The sequence below is a fragment of the Onychomys torridus genome, chromosome 1 (genome assembly GCF_903995425.1).
Source record: "Onychomys torridus chromosome 1, mOncTor1.1, whole genome shotgun sequence".
Taxonomy (NCBI): Eukaryota; Metazoa; Chordata; class Mammalia; order Rodentia; family Cricetidae; genus Onychomys; species Onychomys torridus.
This window is the reverse complement of record NC_050443.1, coordinates 116,869,085-116,891,569: the sequence shown is the minus strand read 5'-3', so window position 1 is coordinate 116,891,569 and position 22,485 is coordinate 116,869,085. Positions and strand designations below refer to the sequence as shown.

General features: G+C 51.4%; 1 protein-coding gene across 2 annotated transcripts in view; it reads left to right on the top strand.

Moving 5' to 3' along the window:
* Stk32c (serine/threonine kinase 32C) overlaps positions 1 to 21,005 on the top strand; it is an 84,591-nt gene extending 63,586 nt beyond the window's left edge. Inside the window, exons 1-11 of one of the 2 annotated variants that reach the window (XM_036166456.1) lie at positions 1,238 to 1,304; positions 3,771 to 3,922; positions 7,046 to 7,219; positions 8,130 to 8,167; positions 8,254 to 8,343; positions 8,896 to 8,999; positions 9,976 to 10,092; positions 11,233 to 11,358; positions 11,457 to 11,588; positions 19,272 to 19,339; positions 20,284 to 21,005. In XM_036166456.1, the coding sequence (XP_036022349.1) occupies positions 1,248 to 1,304; positions 3,771 to 3,922; positions 7,046 to 7,219; positions 8,130 to 8,167; positions 8,254 to 8,343; positions 8,896 to 8,999; positions 9,976 to 10,092; positions 11,233 to 11,358; positions 11,457 to 11,588; positions 19,272 to 19,339; positions 20,284 to 20,428 (1,203 nt within the window). In that variant the 5' untranslated portion in view covers positions 1,238 to 1,247 and the 3' untranslated portion in view covers positions 20,429 to 21,005. Of the gene's footprint in view, positions 1 to 1,237; positions 1,305 to 3,770; positions 3,923 to 7,045; positions 7,220 to 8,129; positions 8,168 to 8,253; positions 8,344 to 8,895; positions 9,000 to 9,975; positions 10,093 to 11,232; positions 11,359 to 11,456; positions 11,589 to 19,271; positions 19,340 to 20,283 lie in introns of those variants that run through there. The other variant, XM_036166447.1, reaches the window with a different exon arrangement.
* Positions 21,006 to 22,485: the final 1,480 nt, after the last annotated feature.

Below are 22,485 nucleotides of genomic sequence, written 5' to 3'. Positions count from 1 at the left end.
CTACCCACAGCCCTGTCCGCACAAGCTGTCCCTCACATGCCATCAGAAGGGCTTGCTGCCAGCCTCTGCAAAGCATTCTGCAGCTGTCCTGTCTCCCATATGGCCCCCCTCCACCATAACCCTGGAAAGAGAGAAACGGATTGAAGAGTGAGTCTCAGAGCAGGGACTCCAGAGGCCACCTTATTCCAGCCCATAAGCTCATTCTGCGGACAGCTTGTGGGTCCTTCTCTGCAGCTGTACAGTTAGAATCACGGAGTGGGATTGGTATCTATCCAAGTTCAGAATGCCCAAGAGACCCAACTAGTCTGAGAGCCAGGCAGTGCTTTGCAGGGATCTTGGTGGCCTATACACAAACCTGCCTGGGCTTGTGCTGGTGTTGGTTTTGGGTTGGGTGGACTCTGAGAAGTGGCCAAATGCTACCGAAGGGTTGTTGAGGAATTCTGCGTTCTCCTTCTTTCTGAACCCTGGCCAGAAGCCTTTGGGTCATCTCTACTTGTTGCCTAGGGCCATGCCTGCAGCTTTCCCTTCAGGACATGTGGTTCTTCTAGCAAGAGGACAGAGGAGGATCCAGCCGCCTTCTCGGCAGGCTCAGAAGTCCTGAGAGAGCATTTGCAGAGCAAGTGTGAACAAGCAGATGATTTGGCTTTGAGTACCACTGTGCTTGTTCAGACACATTTGCACAACTGCCCATCAGCCATGATTTTCACCTTCTCCTTTATGTTAGCCTGATTTCTGGGTGTCTGACTTAATTTGACAGTCCATGGAACACAGTCCAGGGACACAGAAAGGCAAGTTAAACTTGGCTGTCTGAGGCCTTTTGGGGAGATTCTGGGTTTATAGTCTTTTTGGGGGGTGGAGGTGGGGTTCAAGACAGGGTTTCTCTGTGTAACAGTCCTGGCTGTCCTGGAACTCACTTTGTAGCCCAGGCTGGCCTTGAACTCACTGAAATCCACCTGCCTCTGCCTCCCGAGTTCTAGAATTAAAGGCATGCGCCACCACCACCCGGCCTGGGTTTGTATTCTTATTTATCCTAGGAAGCCAGCTAGTGAGCTCTATGGGTTTTTTTTGGGAACAACCTTTGATCTCCCTCTCACCCCCACCGCCACCCCTCTGTGTATGTATGTCTATCTGTCTGTCTTTCCCCCTTTTTTCTCTTTCCCTTCTGTTTTTGTTAGGGTTCTATTGCTGTAAAGAGACACCATGAGCATGGCAACTCTTATGAAGGAAAACATCAGTCCAATATCATCATGGCGGGAAGCATGGTGGCACACAAGCAGACATGTGCTGGGAAGGCACCTGAGGAGGTAGTTCTACATCTGGATCCCCAGGCAGCAAGAAGAGCAAGTGAGCCACTGGGCCTGGCTTGAGCTTCTGAAACCTCCAAGCCCACCCCACTGTGACACACTTCCTCCAACAAGACCACACCTCCAATAACGCCACTTCCTTATGAGTCCATGGGGCCATTTTTCTTCAAACCGCCATACCTTCCTTCCTTTTTTCTTTCTTGTGTTTTAGAGAGTCTTGTATAACCTAGGCTAGTCTTGAACTCACTATGTAGCCAAGGATGACCTAAGACTGCTTTTATCTCCTCATTGCTGAGTTTATAGGAATGCACTACCACATCCAGTTTTAGGCAGTGTTGGGGGTTGAACCAGGGCTTTGTGCATGTTAGACATCTGCTCTATCAACTGAGTACAGCTCCACTTGGCCCCAACTCACCCTCAGAGATAAGACCCCCTTCTCTGTCCTCTACGGGCCCTGAACCCCACACCTGCTCCCAAAGGCCTACTCCTCAGAGTCAGTGCGGTGCTGAGACTGGGGCACGGGGGGGGGGGGGGTTCCTTGGAGGTAGGAGCTGTGCATATTCAGGGTGAGCTCCCATCCCTGGGGCATCAGTCTCAGCACAGGAAGCTTCCAGAAGAGTTCCGCAAGGGTCTTTTTGGCCTGGCTGTGTTTGTTCCACTGGCGAGTTTATGCTGAGGTGGGTGGGCTCCTAGAGGCAGTCAGATGTCCCCTCCATATCCTGTGGGAATCATGTCTCAGGCTTAGCTCCCTTGGGCTTACCATGCCTGTGGGCAAGGTGCTATGTACTCAGTGTTGCCTTGGAAACAGCAGCTGTGGATACAGAGGGTGTGTCTCTGGATGGTGGGAGGCTAAGTAGGGCTCAGGACTGAGAGAAGCTGCTCAGCCACTTCATCCACAGACCCTCCATCCAAGACCAGAGTGCCAGACAGCCCTACCGCCGCTGGTGTAAGGGCAGGGTCCACGGAGCACCAGCAGCTGTCACCAGAACTTCTTCACAGAAGAGTGACAGAAACATAGCCAAGAAGGGTCTGCACCGCTTCTTCCATCCACCCCAGCTGCTTTCACCTCCATGGCTCACTTCTAGCTCCCAGGCAGACTGTGTGCGTCGCCCTGATGTTTATACTGTACCGCTTAGTGTCCTTGCTTGGTGTTCCAAAGTTGTTGCATGTCATTAAAAGTCCTTTCAGCGACTCTTCAATGGCTGAATGACAGTCATTAAGCTTACCACTCAGTGCCAGGAGACCTTGCTGGACATAAGGTTAGATGTCAGCTTCCTGAAAGGATCCTAGAGACCTTTTACCCTGTGTGTGTTCCTAGGCAAAGGAATGTGGGTCCCCTCTGGGTGGTCTGAGGCCAGTGACACTAGGGTATATGGTGAGCTCCAAGCTTTCTGGTGACGCCTGGGAGTCTCACCCACCTTGAGGTCCAGAATCATTCTGACCTATGGCTAGTGTTCCACAGAGACCTGGAGACCATAGTCTGTAGAAACCCTCAGCAATGACTCTGGTTATCTGAGTCACCTGTCCTCCAGAGGGTCACTGTGGCTTGCAGTGAGGGTGGGTGCTGGTTGGGACCAGGTTTTTGTGTTTTGACCTCCTGTTTTCTTTGGGGAATCTTTGTCCTTGGCTCTTGGCCACAAGGGGTACCAGCTGCTTTTCTCCTCACCTCGTCCTTCTTATCACCTGTTCCTCTCTGCTAAGTAGTACCAGTGCGGTAGTTGACCACAACAGGGCCATGCTCAGAGTCCCAAGCCTTAAGGACTGCACAGGGACCTGCTATCAAGGACAGTCCCTGCTCAGTGGAAATGGTGATCCTGTGATGGATGGAGGCTTCCTGGGCGCACAGCTTTGTGCTAAGTGGGTTCTTTCCTTCATTCCCGTGATGCTTAGCTTGAATGTTAATTTGATGGGATCTGAAATCAACTAAGAGATGCACCTCTGGATGGGTCTGTGAGGGCATTTCCAGGAAGCAGAGAGCAGACAAGAAGTAGGGCCAAACCATACCCCTCGCCCCTGCTCCCAAGCACAACGGCCTGCTTCCTCTAGCAAGGCTCTACCTGCTAAAACTTCTGCCTGCTTCCAAAACAGAGCCACCGGCTGGAGGCTAGATGCTTTTAAACACTTGAACCTGTGGAGGGAGCATTTCACACTTAAACCACACAGCAGCCCCTAGTGGCCCTCAAAGCTACATGCTGAGAAGGGGTGCTGAAGCTTGGTAAGAAGTTTCAAGGTGAGACCACTTACACAGGTCATGGCTGGTGAGGGCCTTAGTGCTCCACACTGGGCAGCCCACCATGAAGCTAGGACTCTTGTCTGGGTGCACTGAGACAGGGTTCTGCCAGTCTGCAGAAGAGGCCTGCTCACTGCCTTGTCCCTCTGCTGGCTGCAAACCCTGGCTCTCTCAGGGTGGAGAGAGCTGAAGAGTTTGGTTTCTGGCATTCTGCTCAATGGCTCTTGGCCCTCCAGGTGTGCATTGTGCAGAAGCGGGACACTGAGAAGATGTATGCCATGAAGTACATGAACAAGCAGCAATGCATCGAGCGTGATGAGGTCCGCAATGTCTTCCGGGAGCTGGAGATCCTGCAGGAGATTGAGCATGTCTTCTTGGTGAACCTCTGGTGAGCCCGCCCCAGGGCCTGCCATGGATGCCCCTTGCAGTGTGTGCCATGGATGCCCCTTGCAGTGTGATTTGCCTTCTGGAGTGGGACAAGGGGTCCTGCTGTTCTTTGGCTCTAATACTACTGGGATGCTCCCCTCCCCTCCTCTGCCCCTCCAGGCCTCCGTGCCCCCCACTATCTATTCAGCTTCTGCGCTCAGGGCCTTCTGGGTCCAGGGACCCATGATGTGCTGGGATTAGTATAGAATCTCCCCAGAATCTGGTAGGAGCCCAGGGTTTAAGCACTAAGTTGTACTACCAAGTTAGGGGAGGACCTTCAGGTTCCTGCATGTCTTGGGCAGGGTTTCTATTGCTGTGAATAGATGCCATGATCGTGGCAATTCTTATTAAGGAAAACATTCAGTTGGGGCTAGCTTACAGTTTAGGGATTTAGTCCATTATTGTCATAGTGGGAAGCATGGCAGCATGCAGGCAGACATGGTACTGGAGAGGTAGCTGAGTGTCCTACATCTAGATCTGAAGGCAGTAGAAAGAGAGAGTGAGCCACTGGGCCTAGGATGAGCTTCTGAAATCTCAAAGCCCATCCCTGGTGACACATTTTCCTCCAACAAGGCCACATCTCCTAATAGTGCCACTTGCTATGAGCCTGTGGGGCCATTGTCTTTCAAGCCACCACACTGCACAAAATGAGTACCAGATGCATAAGGACCTGTGAGCTGCTGGGAGGTTGATTTCTTCCTCTCCAGGAAGGACCCAGAGGCCTCTCCATTACAGGACTGCTTCCTGACCCCAAGGGGGCCTTCCCAACTTGGAGTCCTCTCCAGTACATGGATCGTCCCTGACCCAGGGGCTCTCCTTGACTACTTCCTATAGTGGGCTATGTAGACTTCCTATATAGACTGTTGTGGGCTGTGCTCCTGGACAGGCATGACTGACAAAGGCTCTGTGGACCACAGAGGGGTCTCTGGCCAAGTAGTCTCTAGAAGTCATAGGTGTCCCTCTCCTGTGGGTGACCCCGTGTCCATTGGCAGAACTTCAGGAGGGAGCAGCTAGCTGCTGTTTGGGGTAGTGGAAAGCAAGTGTTCTGTTTGACAGTGAACCGGAAGACTTGCTTAGAGCACAGACCCATCCCCCAAACTGCAAGCCGCTCTTTTGTTTTGTCAAGAAACTTCAAAGTGGACAGTGGCCCTTTCCCCCAGGCTACACAGCATGGCTCAGTGGCTTCCTTCCTACTCAGAAGCTCTGGTATGCTGTGGCTGCTGCTTTCCAGGCAGGCTGAAGAGTGATAGATTCAGAGAGCATTTTCAGCATGTTTTCAGCATGCTGAGCAACATCTAAAGTGGGGAGGTCTAAATGAGAAGTACCCCTCAGACCTGCCTGTCATGCTGTAGCTCAGGAGGTCAGGCCTGAGCACCGGGGTGGGTCAGGAGAGAGGAGGGGGTCTGCTGTGAAGTGGGAACACAGTGTTGGCAATGAGACATCTTGGAAAAAAGGAAGCCCAGGACTTTCCTGTTTGGGGCCTTAGCAACCCAGCCTCCCCAGGCTTTCTAAAAGACAGTGTTGCCTAATGGCCAGGTCCATGGATTCTGGTTGAGTCCCCTATCTTGCTGTTGACCACACTTCTGACCTCTTTGTTGTTATTCTCCTCACTTGTGAAACAGGAGGTCCCCAGTGCGGCTGTCACAACTGTGCAGGTGTTGGTGTGACTTGGGGGCCATAAGCCAGGAGTTCAGAGTCTATATTTTCCTTTCCTCTTTTTTTTTTTTTTTTTTTTTTTTTTCGAGACAGGGTTTCTCCGTGTAGTTTTGGTGCCTGTCCTGGATCTCCCTCTGTAGGCTAGGCTGGCCTCAAACTCACGGAGATCCACTTGCCTCTGCCTCCCGAGTGCTGGGATTATAGACATGCACCACCACCACCTGGCTTTTTCCTCTCCTCTTGCTCTTGCACTTTCCACACACCAGCCCTCTGGGGGATGTCACATGCCGTCTAGGGCTCTGTGTACTGGGACAACTGAAGTCTCTTTGCTCCTTGACCTTCCTCCTGACCCCTTCTGCAGACCCCCACCTGTGCCACCTTCTCCAGGTCACCTTCCACTGAGGATGAGACAGGGTGGCTTATCGAGGTCAGGACGTGGGACATCACATGAAAGGGAATTCTCTGTGACTTTCTTCATGAGTCAGTTGTTTAAAAATTAGAGTTGCCTCTGAGAGCTCACAAAAGAGATTGCTGAAGGGAAGGAAGTCCTTAAAACACTGTTCTGCGGCTGTCACCATCGATTTCATTATCATCAATATACAGGATACTTCCACCAGCCTCTCTTACTACTGACATCATCACCACCATCACTATCACCACTACCACCATAGTCACCACTATCATCACCACCACCCTCAATATCACTACCGTCACCGTCACATTCACCAGCACCACCATCACTGTCAACCATCATGACCATCATCTCTATCATCACCACCACCACCATCACTGTCATCAGTACCACCATTGCAGTCATCATCACCACCACCATCACCATCATCACTATGAACCATCATGACCATCATCTCTATGATCACCACCACCATCACCATCATTACTATGAACCACCATCACCATCATCACTGTCAACCATCATGACCATCATCTCTATGATCACCACCACCATCATCACTATCATCACTACCATCATCACCATTGCTATCAGCATCATCACCACCATCACCACTACCATCATCACCATGGCTTCTGGTCATTAAACACCAATTTCTTGCCTGGCTCTGTACTAAGCATTTCACTGGCACCAACTCACGTTCTTCTTTTGCCAGCCAGTGTTTTTGTTTTGTTTTGTTATTCTCACAGAAGAAACCAGGGAGACCTGAAACAGTCCAGAAATGTGCAGTTTTAGGTCTCCCATGTCACTTATGGGCATCTCTGCTCCACAGCCGAGATGGGCATGGCTGTTCTGTTTTCCCTAGTGTCTCGGTGCAGCTCTGAGCAGGGAGGGATGTAGTCACTGCCTTAGGCAGGATGGCGATCAGATTGGAAGGAAGGAGGACCAGGTGTGGCAGGAGCCATTGCTCTAGCTCCTCAGCCATTCATATGCCAAGTCTTCCCCTGGTGCCCACAGGTATTCATTCCAAGATGAGGAGGACATGTTCATGGTGGTGGATCTGCTTCTGGGTGGAGACCTGCGCTACCACCTACAGCAGAATGTCCAGTTCTCAGAGGACACAGTGAGGCTGTACATCTGTGAGATGGCCCTGGCCCTGGACTACCTGCGTAGCCAGCACATCATCCACAGGTGTGTGAACACCTGGGGGATGAGGTACCTACCTGGGTTGAATGGTTGGTAATAACCTTGGGTCACACCACCTAAGGGGGTATCCCTAGTCTAGCAGTCTGGTCTGGCTCCTCATCCCACCCTCTGTAAGGACCTGTTCCCAGTGTTGGGCCCTGTCCAAAAAACCCACTTTGAGGCTGGATACAGAGGACTTAGTCCTCATGAGTGGACCACAGGGCCTGGCTACATCTAGGCTCTTATTTGCCCAATGACCACATCCTGGGACTTCACACTGATTGAGGTGTTCTTGCAAAGCAGATGGAATTGGAAAATGTCTAGTTAGCAAGCCAGTAGAATTAGGAAGCAGAAATTAGGCTGAAATCCCGCAGTCTGGTGCAAACTGAGGTGTGTTAGCAGTCTAACAAGCTTGATTTCTGCCTCTCTGCCCTGGGGATTCTGTTGTCTGGACATAATTTAGGTGTGTGATGGTTTCTGAATACTAGCTGTGTGTCTGGAAGTCAAGGAGAGAGAACCAAAACCGAGTTGTGGTCGCAATGTACATGAGTTCGCTCCCATGCAGTTCCAGGGCTCTGGTGAGGGCATCTTGGGGACCTGGCCCTGAGGGTCTTCTGCAGTCTTGGGGGCTTGCAGCCATAGGTGTCCTTTTGTACAGTCCTAGATGCTCTCTGGCCACCAAGACTCAGAAGATGGATTGCTGGTGACTTCCCTGTAGCTGGCTTCTGGGTGGCCTTGGTGCCCTCTGAATAGTATCCTCTCTGCCTCACACCAGGTCCTATGTAGAACCCACCCTAAATACCAAGTCATGCCTTCCGGGCCTCTGCCTCTAGTGAGAGCCCCTGACTGTCAGAGATGCCAGGGCAGGAATGGCATGGGTTTGAGCTGATTTTCTTGTCACCTTCTGTCCTCCTAGAGATGTCAAGCCTGACAACATTCTCCTGGATGAGCAAGGTGAGTGTCTGGAGCTCTGGGACACTGAGAGGAGCAAGGTCACCCTGCCCAGAATCTGGAAAACCAGGTCTGCCCTCTCTTCACAGGACATGCACATCTGACTGACTTCAACATTGCCACCATCATAAAGGATGGGGAGAGGGCAACAGCTTTAGCTGGGACCAAACCATACATGGGTAAGCCAAAGGTCTCAGGTGACACCTGGCCATGCAGGGCCATGCCGGGCCATGCCGGGCCATGCCACTGCCTCAGTCCTTACTCCACGGTCAGATATAAAGCCACAAGAGGATTGAAAGGAAAGAGGATTGACAGGAAAGGCTTTTTTTTTTTTTTCTTTTTGGAGACAGAGTTTCTCTGTGTAGTTTTGCGCCTTTCCTGGAACTCATTCTGTAGCCTAGGCTGGCCTCGAACTCACAGAGATCCACTTGGCTCTGCCTCCTGAGTACTGGGATTAAAGGTGTCCACCACCACCGCCCAGCAATAGGAAAGGCTTTTTTGCATGATCGATGTGATACATGCAGAAAATCTGCAGGTGTACATGAGAGTCATGGGATGGAAATGTGAGATGGCCCCTCTGTCCCTGCACACTGCACACTCACTAGAACAGAGGACCTGGGCTGGAACCAAATGGTCAGCTGGGTAGGGTTCTCTCTGAGATCTGTGCAGCCTGCCCAGTTATCAGGCCTTTAGCCCCACAGCTCAGCTCTTTCTTCTCTTTGTTGGAAAAGCTCCAGAGATCTTCCACTCTTTCGTCAATGGCGGGACTGGCTACTCCTTCGAGGTGGACTGGTGGTCGGTGGGGGTGATGGCTTACGAGCTGCTACGAGGATGGGTATGGAGCCTTATAACCCTAAGCTACCCACTTCCTTGCCCCAGACTGGCTGAGAGCCAGGGAGGGGGGATGGTACTCCCAAACCTCAGAGGACTCAGGCTTTTAGCAAAGTATGATAGATGCCTGAGCAAGCGAGTCTCCTTGGGTGGTTAGCGATGGACAGGATGTGTGTCCAGCAGGTTCCTTGGGGGATTTTGCTTTTTTTTCTCTAGGAGCAGAGACAGTGATGTGTTTAGGCCTTATACTGCCCTCAGTATCCTCTTTTGGGGTACCCCCACCATTCCATGAAACCCCAGTCCTGATGAACACATCACCTCCTGTTCTTTGGGACTGACCTACCCAGACCTTAGGACTTAGTGGTGGTAGGGAATGCATATTTTTGACAGATGAGTTTCTGGGCTTTGGTACCCAGTTCAGTCCTGGTGCAAGCTCTCCTCGCTGGGCTCTGGATCAGGTAGCTGCTCTTCTCGGAGCTGGACCTGCATCTGGGACTGCAGATGGGCTCCCAGGGTGTCTGCACTTGTGCTTGGGTGCAGGGGTGGGGAGGGGCACCTGGTACAGTGCATCTGGGTACAGGGGTGGAGAGGGGCACCTGGTACAGTGCATCTGGGTACAGGGGTGGGGAGGGTCATCTGGGTACAGGGGTGGAGAGGGACACCCCGTGCAGTGCATCCAGGTGCAGGGGTGGGGAGGGGCACCTGGTACAGTGCATCTGGGTGCAGGGGTGGGGAGGGTCATCTGGGTACAGGGGTGGAGAGGGACACCCAGTGCAGTGCATCCGGGTTCAGGGGTGGGGAGGGTCACCCAGTGCAGTGCATCTGGGTACAGGGGTGGGGAGGGGCACCCGGTGCAGTGCATCTGGGTGCAGGGGTGGGGAGGGGCACCCGGTGCAGTGCATCCAGGTGCAGGGGTGGGGAGGGTCATCTGGGTGCAGGGGTGGGGAGGGGCACCCGCTGCAGTGCATCCCTGCCCACAGAGACCTTACGATATCCATTCGAACAATGCTGTGGAGTCGCTCGTTCAGCTGTTCAGCACTGTGAGTGTCCAGTATGTGCCCACCTGGTCCAAGGAGATGGTGGCCCTGCTGCGGAAGGTGAGCCTCCTTCCTCCTCCCCCTTCCCCCACACCAGAGTTCCATTCTTTCTGCACTCACTCTTTCAGGGTCTCAGGGAGGCACCCCATCTTTCCATGGGCACAGACCCCTTCACCAGCACAGCCGTAACCTTTCCTGGACAACCACTCTGAGACCCTGTCTGGCTCACAGAGAAGTGGGTTTCTAGTTCCAGCAGCAGGCAGTGGCTATCTGTGTGCATCTCACAGACAGCCTGATTGGGCCCTCATAATGGCATATCCCCTCTCTGTAACCCTGGCAGGAACCCACGTGTCAGGATGTGGCCATCACCCACTTCACACGATGCTCAGACCCAGGCAAAGAATGCAGGCATCAAACCTTCTGCATCACACATGTAGGAGGGAGAGGGTACCAGGCTGGCACGTGACTCAGACTGTGCTCTTGTCTCCTCTGCCCCTGCCCCTACCCACCCTGAAAGGTGCACGTGCTTGGGTCACCATTCCCAGAGAGCAAAGAAGAGAGCCAGTCCCCCCCCCCCTCCCTTTCTCACAGCCAAGTTCAGTCTGTAACCACTGGAAGGAGGGTGGAGGGTAACAACGATCAGGGACACAGGGACATTGGATGTCCTGGGACTGGACTAGGGCTTGTTTATCACGTGAAGAGCTTTTCTCTAAATATGTTGATTGGAGTATCCTAAAGGGTGGATCCAGATAGCAGAGCCCATGGTCAGGACAGATGTGAGACATGGTTATTAGATATGACACCTGAACAGGAGGCACCTGGCCCTGGTGACCTGATGTCCCGACCCAGGGTGGATGCCTAGGTTTCTGCAGCCTGGAGGTTCCACATCATAACAGAAGAGCTTTGCCTTGTAGCTAGTTGGGCCCATATGCTAGTGAGAGGACATTAGCCAGCCTACCACTGCCACCTGCTGGCAAATCTTGGCAGGACGTCCCTGCAGGTCCTGTTGTCCTTGGGCATCAGGGCACTGGGATCACACAGTCCCTCGGGCCATGTTGCTTGATGCCACCTTTCCTCACGTACCACTTACGATCCTGAGGTTCCAAGCCTCAGACCTGTGGACACCTTCCAGGGTTGCTCCAACCTGGGGTAGGTGACCATTCTTATGTGGGACTCGACTGAGAGGGGGTCTCCTTGCAGCTCCTCACCGTGAACCCTGAGCACCGGTTTTCCAGTCTCCAGGACATGCAGACAGCCCCATCACTGGCCCATGTGCTCTGGGATGACCTGAGTGAAAAGAAGGTGGAGCCGGGCTTTGTGCCCAATGTAAGAAGCCCATGCGCTCAGCCAGGCAATTCCAGGCTGGGGGGGGGGGGGCGTGTGGCACCCACAGGCAGGGCTCAGTAGCCTGTGTCTCTACACAGAAAGGCCGCCTGCACTGTGACCCCACCTTTGAGTTGGAGGAGATGATCCTGGAGTCAAGGCCTCTGCACAAGAAGAAAAAGCGGTTGGCTAAGAACAAGTCTCGGGACAGCAGCAGAGATAGTTCGCAGTCGGTGAGTGCTGGGCTCAGGCTGTGGGTCTTCCCCACCCCTGTGTGCGGTGTGCGAGGACCCTTCCCAGCACTCTGCATAGCCTCTGGGCACAGCATGCACTCGATAGTCCAGCAATAGTCTTCCCAGGGTCCCAAGGAGGCTTAGGACTTCCCCTCTACTATTACCAGCTCCCCTAGTCATACCCGGCCTTTCCACATACCCGCCCTCAGCTGCTTGCTCCTTCTGGACAGTGATCACCCGGAGAACCAGCTGTGAGTGATGGTTGGCCCTGAGAGTGAAAAGCCCCTGATGTTATGTTCAGGGGCATTAGTGCTCAGACAACTTATGTCCTGGTGCATCAGTGCTCAGGTGTACCAGTATCCAAAGTCAAAATGTTATCAAAGCTCTGCTCTCCAAAGGCTCCAACAAGGAAATCCTTCCCTGCTTTTCTGGCTTTAGGGGTGACTGTCAATCTTGAGCATCCCACATAAAGTCACATTCACAGGTTCTAGGGTTTTAGATACTGAACATTTTTTGGGGTGGGGGTGGGGGGAAGTCACAGTTTGGTACCTAATACCACAGTGCATCTGGTGAAAGCAACATTATGTGTTGATGTCAGAGTAGTAGTGACCAATGGTCAGTGTTTGCCTTATACTTGGGCCTGTCTCTCTGGAGTATACCCTCCCAGATCTGATGGGTCCTGCGTTGTTCCTGAGTGGCTGTGGGATGCAAGGCTGGGGTCGTCCTCTAGATGCCCTAATTTTTCAGGCCTAGATAGGTAGGTGGGTCTCCTGCTCTCTCTCTCCATCAGCTGCCCATGGCACCCCTGGTGTCTGTGTGTTGCTTTTCAGCCTGACAGCTCCTGGGCCAGGTGCCAAGAGGAGGGATAGCAGAGGTCCTTGCTGGGGTGCTTAGAGCCAGGGCTTTGGGGAATAGAACCTGGCTCCCTGTGGGAGTGAGTACCTAGTGTGAGGATCCAGACATGTACAGACTGACCATGCTGACCTCTGGAGGCTATGAATGAGCAGGCACCTGCACCAGGAGGAACTCGGCCACATCCTGCAGCAGTTGGTAGGGGCTTTAGTTGGAGGGTGGGAAGTGTTCTGGAAGTCGGCTAACACTGGGAAAACATCCAGTGTTCTTAGGGAAAATCGAGAACCTTGAAACTGAGGCACTTTAATGAATACCTTTATTTTCTTACAATCACATAGCATACAATACACACACACACACACACACACACACACACACACACACACACACACACACGGTACCTGCCTCGTCCCTGTGGCTGTCCCCTGCTCTGACATTTCACCTAGATGGAATCAGAGTGTGTGGTCCTGCACACTTCTTGCACTGGATGCCGTGTTTTCTAGGCTCACCCATGCTGTCCCAAAGACCAGCACTTCCCTTCTTCTGATTGTAAAAATCATTGTTTCTGTTTAGTATTTTATTCATAACGATGTCACACATTTCCCTCAGCCATTTGTCACCTGACTGGAATTTGGGCCACTTCCGCTTTTGAATCATTGTAGCACTGCTGTGAATTTGTGTGCAGATCCTTGTGGGGGTGTGTGTGCTCTTACTTTTCTCGTGGGAGGGACCTTAGTGTGACATCCGGCCTCTGTGCCACCTCTGTGCCTCCATTTTCAGGAATCCACCATGGTGTGTTCTGCAGCTGCACCACTTTATCCCTGCACTGGCCACAGATGCGGCCTGTAAATGCCTCAGTTTGCGTCTTCCATGTAACCGCTATGCTGAGTATGAAGCAGCGAAGGTTTTGTTTGTTTGTTTTTTAATACTAGGTTTTGTTTTGATTTTTTGTAGTTGTTATTTGGTTTGATGGAATATTTTGTTTGTTTGCATGCTCTGTTGGGTTTTTGTTGGTTTATTGTTTGTTTGTTTGTTTGTTTGTTTGTTTGTTTGTTTTTGACGCAGGGTTTCATGTAACCCAGGCTGGTCTTAAAAAAATTTTATAGCCAAGAATGACCTTGAATTTCTGATCTCCTGCCTCTACCATTCAAGTGCCATACCCCACAATGTTCCATGCATGCTAGGTGCTCTACCAACTGAGCTACACTCCTAGATCCCACAGCTCTTTTTTGTTTGCGTTTTATTGACTAATGAACATCTTTTGTGCTTACTACATATCATATTGGAGAACTGCCCTTTCCTGTTCTTTTAAAGCTGAATTATCGTTCCAAGTCCTCTGTGCCCATATCTGTCTCTCGCTGGTGTGTTTGGAGCACTCATGTTGACACGGTCGGATTCCTATCTACTGTGTTTGTAGCCAGTGTACTTACCATGTTTGCTCTTTCCTAGCCAGCTTTGCCTCAGATTTTTATCCAGCACTTTACATGACGTTCCTCCATCTCCTCCCTCAGCTCACCAATTACATTTCTTTCAATAGCAGTTTTAGGAGGGCTGGCGAGATGGCTCCGTGGGTAGAGGTGCTTGCTGCCAAGCCCATGGCCTGAGTTTGATTCCTGAAACCCACATGGTGGAGGGAGAGGACTGATTTCCGAACGTTGTCCTCTGGCACGTGTGTTTGTGCATGCAGACACATAAATCAATGTAAAAGTATTTCCAGTGGTTGTAGTAGAATTTGCAATATGCCTTTAGCCAATTAAAATTTAACCTTCAAATAACACTGCTTCTTTATCCAAGTGGGAGAACGTTCTCATAGGAAGGAGCCCCTTTCTGTCAGCACTGTTCGCCTTGTGCTGTGTCCTGCCATTCGCTCGGTGCAAAAGTCAGGTGGAGAGTCTGTATTAACTCGTGTGCCCACCAACCTTTCCCAGCACTTCCCTTGCCTTGGGCAAAGTGCCAAGGCTAGTGGAGTTCACTGTCAGAAAATCTCCTCCCACTGCAGTGCATTTTCCCTTGGACACCAATTTCTACTTCCACAGGGGACTCTGGATGTGTTTCACCTGGCGGGTCTTCCCTCTTCTTCCAGGCCTAAGTGGGGAACCTTTCTGGGTTCTCTATTAATACTTGTTGGCTTCCTGGAATGAAGCCCACGAAGGAATGGGTGAATGGAGCCTAGAATCCAGCCTCGGAGATCCTCCAGGAAGCACTCCTGCAGCTTTTGACCCTCTTGGTTCAGCTCCAGGGAAGCCCCTTTCATCTGGGACTCGATTTGGGGGCACTGGGCCCCTCTGTCTTCAGCTCTGAAAGGTCCAAGAAAAGCCACTGATTATTTGAGCTTCAGCTTTTTCTTCTTTCCTTCCTTCTTTCTTTTCCTTCCTTCCTTCCTTCTTTCTTTCTTTCTTTCTTTCTTTCTTTCTTTCTTTCTTTCTTTCTTTCTTTCCTTTCCTTCCTTCCTTCCTTCTTTCCTTCCTTCTTTTCCTTCCTTCCTTCCTTCTTTCTTTCTTTCTTTTCCTTCCTTCCTTCCTTCCTTCCTTCCTTCCTTCCTTCCTTCCTTCCTTCCTTCTTTTCCGGCAGAAAGAATGGGAGCAGAACCCAATGCAGAAATCTTTGTTTTGTTTCATTCTTTACTCTTTAGGTGCAAATGCCTGTCGAATGGATGACAGTCATGTGCTTGCTAGACTGTCTTTTCTTTGTGGGTGTGTCATCTGCAGCTGGAGTCTTTCATGCCGAGCTGCTGGGAGCATCCACTGCTTCTGTTTTGCTGTGTGGAGGAGAATCTCTGAACCTGTAGTCATGAGGATTTTGCCTGTGTGTGTGATAGCTCCCAGTCTCCTATTTATGTCTGTGATCCACTTTGAGCTGATGTTTATGTGTGGTGTCAGGGGAGGGCTCATCTTTAGTCTCTTGTCTTTAGATATCAGATGGTTGCAGAAATGTGTTGAGAGGGCTATTCTTCTCCCACTGAACTTCTTGGCAACATTTTCAAAACTCAATCTGACCATAAATAGCAGGGTTTATTTATGGATTAATCCTACTCCATTGATCTGTCCTCATCCAGCACATGCTGTCTGGGCTACTATCACTTTGAAGTCAATGTGGAAACCAGAAATTGTGACTCTGGCCACTTTGTTCTTTTGAGATTATTGCACTGGTCTAGTTCTGTTGCATTTCTAGTGAATTCTGAGCACTTTAGGAACAGTACCTGAGCTCCTTGACACATCTGTTTGCAGCAGAGTTAGGGGTTGGACCTGGTTCCATTTCCCAGGCTCTTTGTCAACATGAGCAACACCTGAGTGTTGTGCTGAGTCTGAGCATTTACTCAGTCTTGCTGATGTCTTCCTGACCGGAAGATTCATGTGCATATATATGAGCCACTAAAGAAGTATGCCTGGGAGCAATTGCTGAGGGGGCTAGGCCTCAGCCTGAGCCAGCAAGGGTGCAGACTGGGATGTAGACGTGACCAGCTCCAAAGGAGCCAAGTTTTCATGCTCCTGTACCTGACCTAGGTTTTGGTGGCTCGGTGTGTGCTGGCAAGGGCTCCGACAGCCTACCCTAGGCCACTGGAGAAGAGCCGAATGTGAACGCTCAGCAGGGAGGCCCAGTAGACCCAGCATAGGAAGACATCGTAGGACATCCTGAGGACAGCACCTGGAATTCTCGAGGAGAGTCTGTAGGAAAGAGGCTCATGGAGCCACTCAGAGTCCACAGCGGTCCACCTCTTGTCTCACTCAAAGCCACTTTTACTAGATGTCTTTGTAGGGGCTCCTCAGGCCGCCGGGGACTTGAATTCCTAGGAATGTGCCAGTGTGGAGCTTAGTGGATAGACCACTGCCCCTGCTCTGGTACTGTTCACATGGTCAGGCCTACGGCTGATACTTGGGGTTTTCACCAGTATCTCAGTGCCAATTTGCTTCCTCCCCACCCTCACAACACACCCCTGCCAATCTCAGCATTTTGTTGGATGAATCCTGTCTAAGGCCATGATTCAGACCCTCCTCCCTGAGATGGCTTTTACCTTCTCAGACTAGAACTTTGTGTCTGTCTGCTTACCGTCAGACAGTACATAGACATACATAGCTAGGCTCATCTAGGAACAGAGCCCAACCTCTTCTTGGTGATTAAAGTCAGTTCCTCTGCTGGAATGGAACCCCCTCTCTGGGTGGCCACAGCAATGGGGCAAAATGTTGTGCGTGTGAGGTCTCATGCAAAGGAGAGACCTACAGAGATCTGGAGGTCTTTTGAGTCCCATCAAGCCTTCAGCTAAGTACTGACTGGTCTGTACCTGCTGTAGATACAGGGAAAGGAGACCCCTGCAAGTCAGGGAACAAAGCCACAAGAAAGGATCAAGCAGCATGTGTACATTCATGTGTGTGTGTGCACATACACATACTAGTTTATGTTCCTACCTTGACATGATGTCAAGAAGGGTTCTGGAGGGCACTGGACAGGAATGAAGAAAACTAGCTGCCTCCTACAAGTAAAGAAACAGGCCAGGGTCTGTGCCACATTCAGTAGGCATGAGGTATAGCCACCCATCCTTGACCCTGGAAGGCTGTTCCCAGAAGACCTTGGTTCTTGCAGAATGTCTTGCAAGCAGAATGGCAAATTTATGAGACACCATAATGGAAAAAATAGAGGTAAAGATAAGTCTCTGACTGTGGCTCTTTTTGGTCACTTCAGCCTGGGTGCCATGCTTCTTGATGACGGTGTAGGCTGGTTGGTCTAGGGGTATTTGTTATAGCATCTGATTTTTAATGTGTGTGTTCTGGGTGGGGTGGGGACAGCACACATGTGTGTGGGTATGTGGGTACATGTGTATACAGGGAGGGGACAGAATCTGACCTCCTGTATAATTTTCGCTCTCTTGACTTGATTTACTGAGGCATGATCTCCCAATGAACCCAGAGCTCACTGATGCAGCTAGGCCACCTAGGCAGCCTGTCCTGGCAATCCCTTGCCTCTACCTCCCGAGCACTGGTATTGGAGGTGGGCCTCTATGCCTACCTGTCTTTTTATGTGGGTGCTGGGAATCAGAATCCTCATCCTCACACTTACATTGCAATGTGGGTGTTTGGTGGGTTTTTGTTGGTTTGTTTTGGTTTGTTTTGTTTTGGTTTGGTTTGGTTTTTCAAGGCAGAGTTTCTCTGCAAAACTGCCCTGGCTGTCCTGGAACTCTCTCTGTAGATCGGGCTAGCCTCAAACTCACAGAGATCTGCCTGCCATGCCACCTAGTATTGCAATGTTGTATACACTGAACCAAGCCCCCTATAACAGCTATTTTTAAAAGTTTTATTTAGGAATCATTGGCTGAAAAGCTATAGACACTTAAGGTGTACAAACTGCTATGTTATTTCAAGCAAAAATGGTAAATAATCATCAAAGTGAAGCCAAGTAATGTGCCCACCATTTCCACATCATTATTGTATGCATGTGGGGAAAAGGCTGAATTTCCAGATCTATCCTTTTAGGAATCTCAAGTATACAGTACAGCGTTGTTAACTACTGTTACCATGCTAGACACTTGGTCTCTGAAATGTGCTGATCTGCACAACTTAAACACTTTATTCTCAACTTACATCTGCTTCCCCCTCCTCTCCCTCATCACAATAGCTACTACCCATTGGTAGTTGGCAGCAAAGCCAGCAATGACAGATGCCATTAGCTTTACCCAGGTCTTGCATTCAACATCCAGAGAAAGGGTGGGTCTGCGGCCACTGGGCCCTGGGAGAAAGGCTCGAGAGCTGGCGCAGCAGACTTCTAAGCACTAGACATCCCCTTTGTGGAGACAACAGCAGGCACCTGGTCCCCACAGTATGCATTTGCTGCAACCTAGCTGTCCCCCACTAGGGGACCTAACCCCTCCCACGTAAAGGGTTGTAGGACTAGTATTGGATCTGGAAAGCAAATATATAACTGTGTCTCCTGCCGAGGCAGTTGGTAGCCTTTGCGTATCTAACCCTGATCTCTCTGACCACCAAGAGCCCCAGGCTCTGTTAGCTATCACCACAGGCTCCTTTTGCATCAGTGTACCCCTGGGCTTCAGCTTCTTGGATGTGCCATTGTCACCATGGACACAAGGGCTCGGTTCTTGCAGTATCTCCCATCCCAGTACCTGCTCACCAGCTTACCACCTTGTGGTAGAACGTGGCCATCTTGTAGGTCCTTTGGCCTTTACTCTTCAGCCTGCCCATGCATGCATTTTCACTTCTCAGCACTCTTCTAAGACGATTTGGAATCTTCCCTCAAACCCCATAATCGGGTTTCCAAAAGTTGTCCTGTACTGTTTTGAAACCCAAGTGGGGTGCACATACCAGGAAACCGATCCCAAGCCAGGAAAGAAAGTCTCTTGCAGACACCGCTCTTTAGTCTCATGTTCTGACTTATAGCCCACCCACGGCCTTAATGCCCACTCCCAGGCCGTTATCCTGGCTCTTACTGGTACCCTTTAGCTATGCCCTGTAGCTCCTCAGAGGGCCCCTCACCTCTGAGCTTGGTTGTGCTGCTGGGGAATGGTAAGTGGAGGCAGCTATTGAGGGAGCAATGTGCCTTCAGGGTCCCCAAATTCTCTAGGAAGGGATACAGACCAGGCGCCATATGCAGGTTCACTGAGTACTGGGGAGTTGAGAAAGCTGTCTTTCCCATGTCATGCCCCTGCCCCCACAGCTGGTCTTTATGAAGTCTGCTCTCAGATATAGGAGGTGGGCTTCTAAAGAGCAGAGCTCCTTGGAAGCCGGGAGTTTCCTTCCCAGAGCTTGGGAATGGGTGGTTGGAGCAGTGCTTGGGGACGGCCCATAGCGTCCAGCACAAGTCACCAGATGGTCTCTCTGTCCACAGGAGAATGAATACCTGCAAGACTGCCTGGATGCTATCCAGCAAGACTTTGTGATTTTTAACCGAGAAAAGTAAGTGTATGTATGTGTGGGACCATAGAGGGGAACAGGGGTTACACAGCACCCATGACCCAGCAGCCATGAGGCCTGTGCTCACTGGGAAGACAAGCAGTAGATATAGAAGGTAGAATTGAGTGGCTTCTTCTCAGGCCCCTGCAGGGGCTCCCTGGGAACCTTCTAGGTGAACTTAAATCTGGTAGTTAGAATCTCAGGGACACACTTGGCTCAGACCAGAGCCAGTCACCCCTCATTGACCCCTCCAGTCACATCTGCCACTTGGTCACTCACCCAGAAAAGCTTTCTTTAGTATCTAGTACCAGTGGCAAAGACAAGGCATGGGTGGCTGACAGGGCAAGACAGATCACAGACAGCTAATACTTGCCTCAGTGGAGATAGCCTGGTATAGTGGAGCCTAAGAAAGGGGTCAACACTCCCCTGCCTAGGAAGCAGGGAGTTCTTCCTGGAGGCAGTGGCTTTGTACTAGGTTGGGGAGGATGCAGAGAGCAATCTGGGTCTGGTTGAGGACACTAACCCCATCCTGTGGTTGGAGGACAGGATGAATTATGGGCTTGGCCACGGTCTTTGGAAAGCTGTTCCAACACTGCCCACTGAAACAGTTTCTGAATGAGCTCAGATGCAGAGCCTGTGGCTCCCAGCCTCATGGCTCTGTGGCCAGCAGCAGAGGGCTGAGCCTCCCATACCTTTAATGTTCTCAGCACCCACATCCACTTTCCAGCTCCCTGTGTTCCCAGCATGTGCCAGAACAGGGCTTCCAACAAGGGACATTTTTGGCATCCCATACCACATCCCTGAAGGACACATCCTAGGGTCCTAGGAAAAGCCATATATTCTACATCAGTGGGCTCTGGGGATGCTAGTGATGCTGTGCTCATTTGGTGGGCTACATAGATACACTTGTGTGTTGTCATGCCCCCCCTCCCCCCGCCTATCCCCAGGCTGAAGAGGAGCCAGGAACTCATGAACGAGCCTCTCCCATGCCCTGAAACTTCAGATATGACAGATTCCACTGCAGACAGTGAGGCAGAGCCCACAGCCCTGCCCATGTGTGGCTCCATCTGCCCCTCATCTGGGAGCAGCTAGGCCATCTGGACTGTGTCCAAGGGCAGTTCTCTCTCAGGCTGCTTTGAAGACTCAGGACGGCCAGGAGGAGGCAGCAGTGAGGCAAAGACCTGACCGCCCAGCCTGCCCGTGAGGCTGTCAGTATGGTGAAGCTGCTGGGAGCCATTGGTGCCCGTCGAGAGCAGTGGTTGGGCGAGGAGGGCCCTCGGTACCTAGACCATGGTTACTTGCAACATAGAGGGAGTCTTGCAGCCATCATGATGGCTGGCCCCTCTAACTGTAGGCTGGCAGATTACAGATGGCCGGAGTGGTACATTGGGGCAGGAGCCCTTGGCTTTCTGGACCCTTTTGGAATTGGCTGTACATAGCCTTGTGGCTAGTCTTTGCTGTGGCCTGGCGAGAATGTCCCTGAGCTTGCTGCTCAAGGCTGTGGGGGTGGGAACAGGTCTTGCTGATTCTGATATGTCATTGAGGGCGGGGGTTTGGAGAGCGAGCGGGTGGGATGGCAAAGAACGTTTTCTAGAGATACACACTGCTCTGGCAATTTCTGCAATTTGTGTATAGTTTTCACCTCTGAGAATTACAGTCTAAGAACTGCTGTGTCTCCTGCTCTGTGTGTTCTGGGCCTGTGGAGTGATGGTACCCAATGCCTGCAGTCTTCCATGGAGGAAGTCTACTATTGGACTGGGGCAGCTGGGTAGCCGGTGCCACAAGACAGTGGCATTGTGGTAGCTACCCCAGCATTTACAGACACTGGAAGTGGGCTGGTGAGCGCAATCTCAAGGTCCAAGCCAAGTGAAAATTGTCAAAAGCTGAGGAGCCTTGGAGTAGCACCTGGACAGCATGGCTTCTGGAGGGAAGGAGGAATACACATACAAATACAAATATGACATCTGCCCCTGACTGCCCCAGGGTTCTGTGGTCAGAGGGCACTTTAATTAAGTCATTACACTGACCTCTCCTGTCTGAGCATGAGTTCTGCCCCTCTATCCCAGGGTTTCACAGGCCTATGTGGGTTCACTTGGGAGATCCCATGTCACATATGGTGCCCTCCCAGGACAGCAGCCACACAGAGTATCTGAACCTATGTCTGTGGTTCCATTCAACCCCAGTAAATGCCGCCCTCCTGCCTGGGCAGGCTGTGAAGTGACCAGGGGCCAAAATGACCACAGTATCTGAATTTCTGGCTGTGCTGAGAACAGAGCTGAAGCCCCAGAAGAGAGAAGGCAGCTCCGACCCATCTGGTCTGCCATCACCACCACCCACCCACCCAGGATTGACTAACCACAGGGCTCCCAGTGAGGACCACACCTAAGAGGTACAGCATGGCACACAGGATGACGGACAAAGTACTCAAGTCACGACTGCTTCCCTGCAGCCCCGTCAGGCAGCCAGGTTCTGAGGGGAAGCCTGGCAGGTCAGGCATACACAAGGGAATAATCCTGGGAGCGTGTATAAGTGTGCAAGGGGCGACTATGGGGAGAGTGCACTCTCCTTTTTGATTCTGACTGGGATGTAGTCACTTTCTGGGTCCTTTCATCATCTGGGTCCCCCCTGTCCTTGCTGGGGGAAGTAAAAAGACAGTGGCATAGAGCACAGTACCCAGCCAAAGCCCAGGGTTCAAGTCTAAAGCCTTGCTGGGCATGGTAGTGCACACCTTTAATACCAGCACTTGGGAGGCAGGCAGGTCTCTAAGTTCAAGGCCAGCTGGGTCTACAGGACGGCCAAGGCTACATAATAAGACTGTGTTTTAAAAAAACAAAACAAAAAACCAAGTCTGAAGCCTTATTGACCATGTTTATGTGGCCCAGAGGAAGTGCCCCCCCACCAAAAGGTGGCAGGGCTGCAGAGTAGGCCTTCAGTAAGGTTGCTGCTAAGTCCAGAGAAACTCTATGATCCCGGATGCCAATAGTGCTATCAGCTCCCACTGAAATGCTCCTGCTGCTGAGAATGGATGTTGGGAGAAGGGACAGGCAGTGTAGGAAAGAGCTCCTGCTTCTAGGAGAGTCCCTTACCTGGAATGAAGAATTTGAGACCACCTCCGTGAGAAGAGGCTAAGGCCAGGAGGCTAGCCCAGC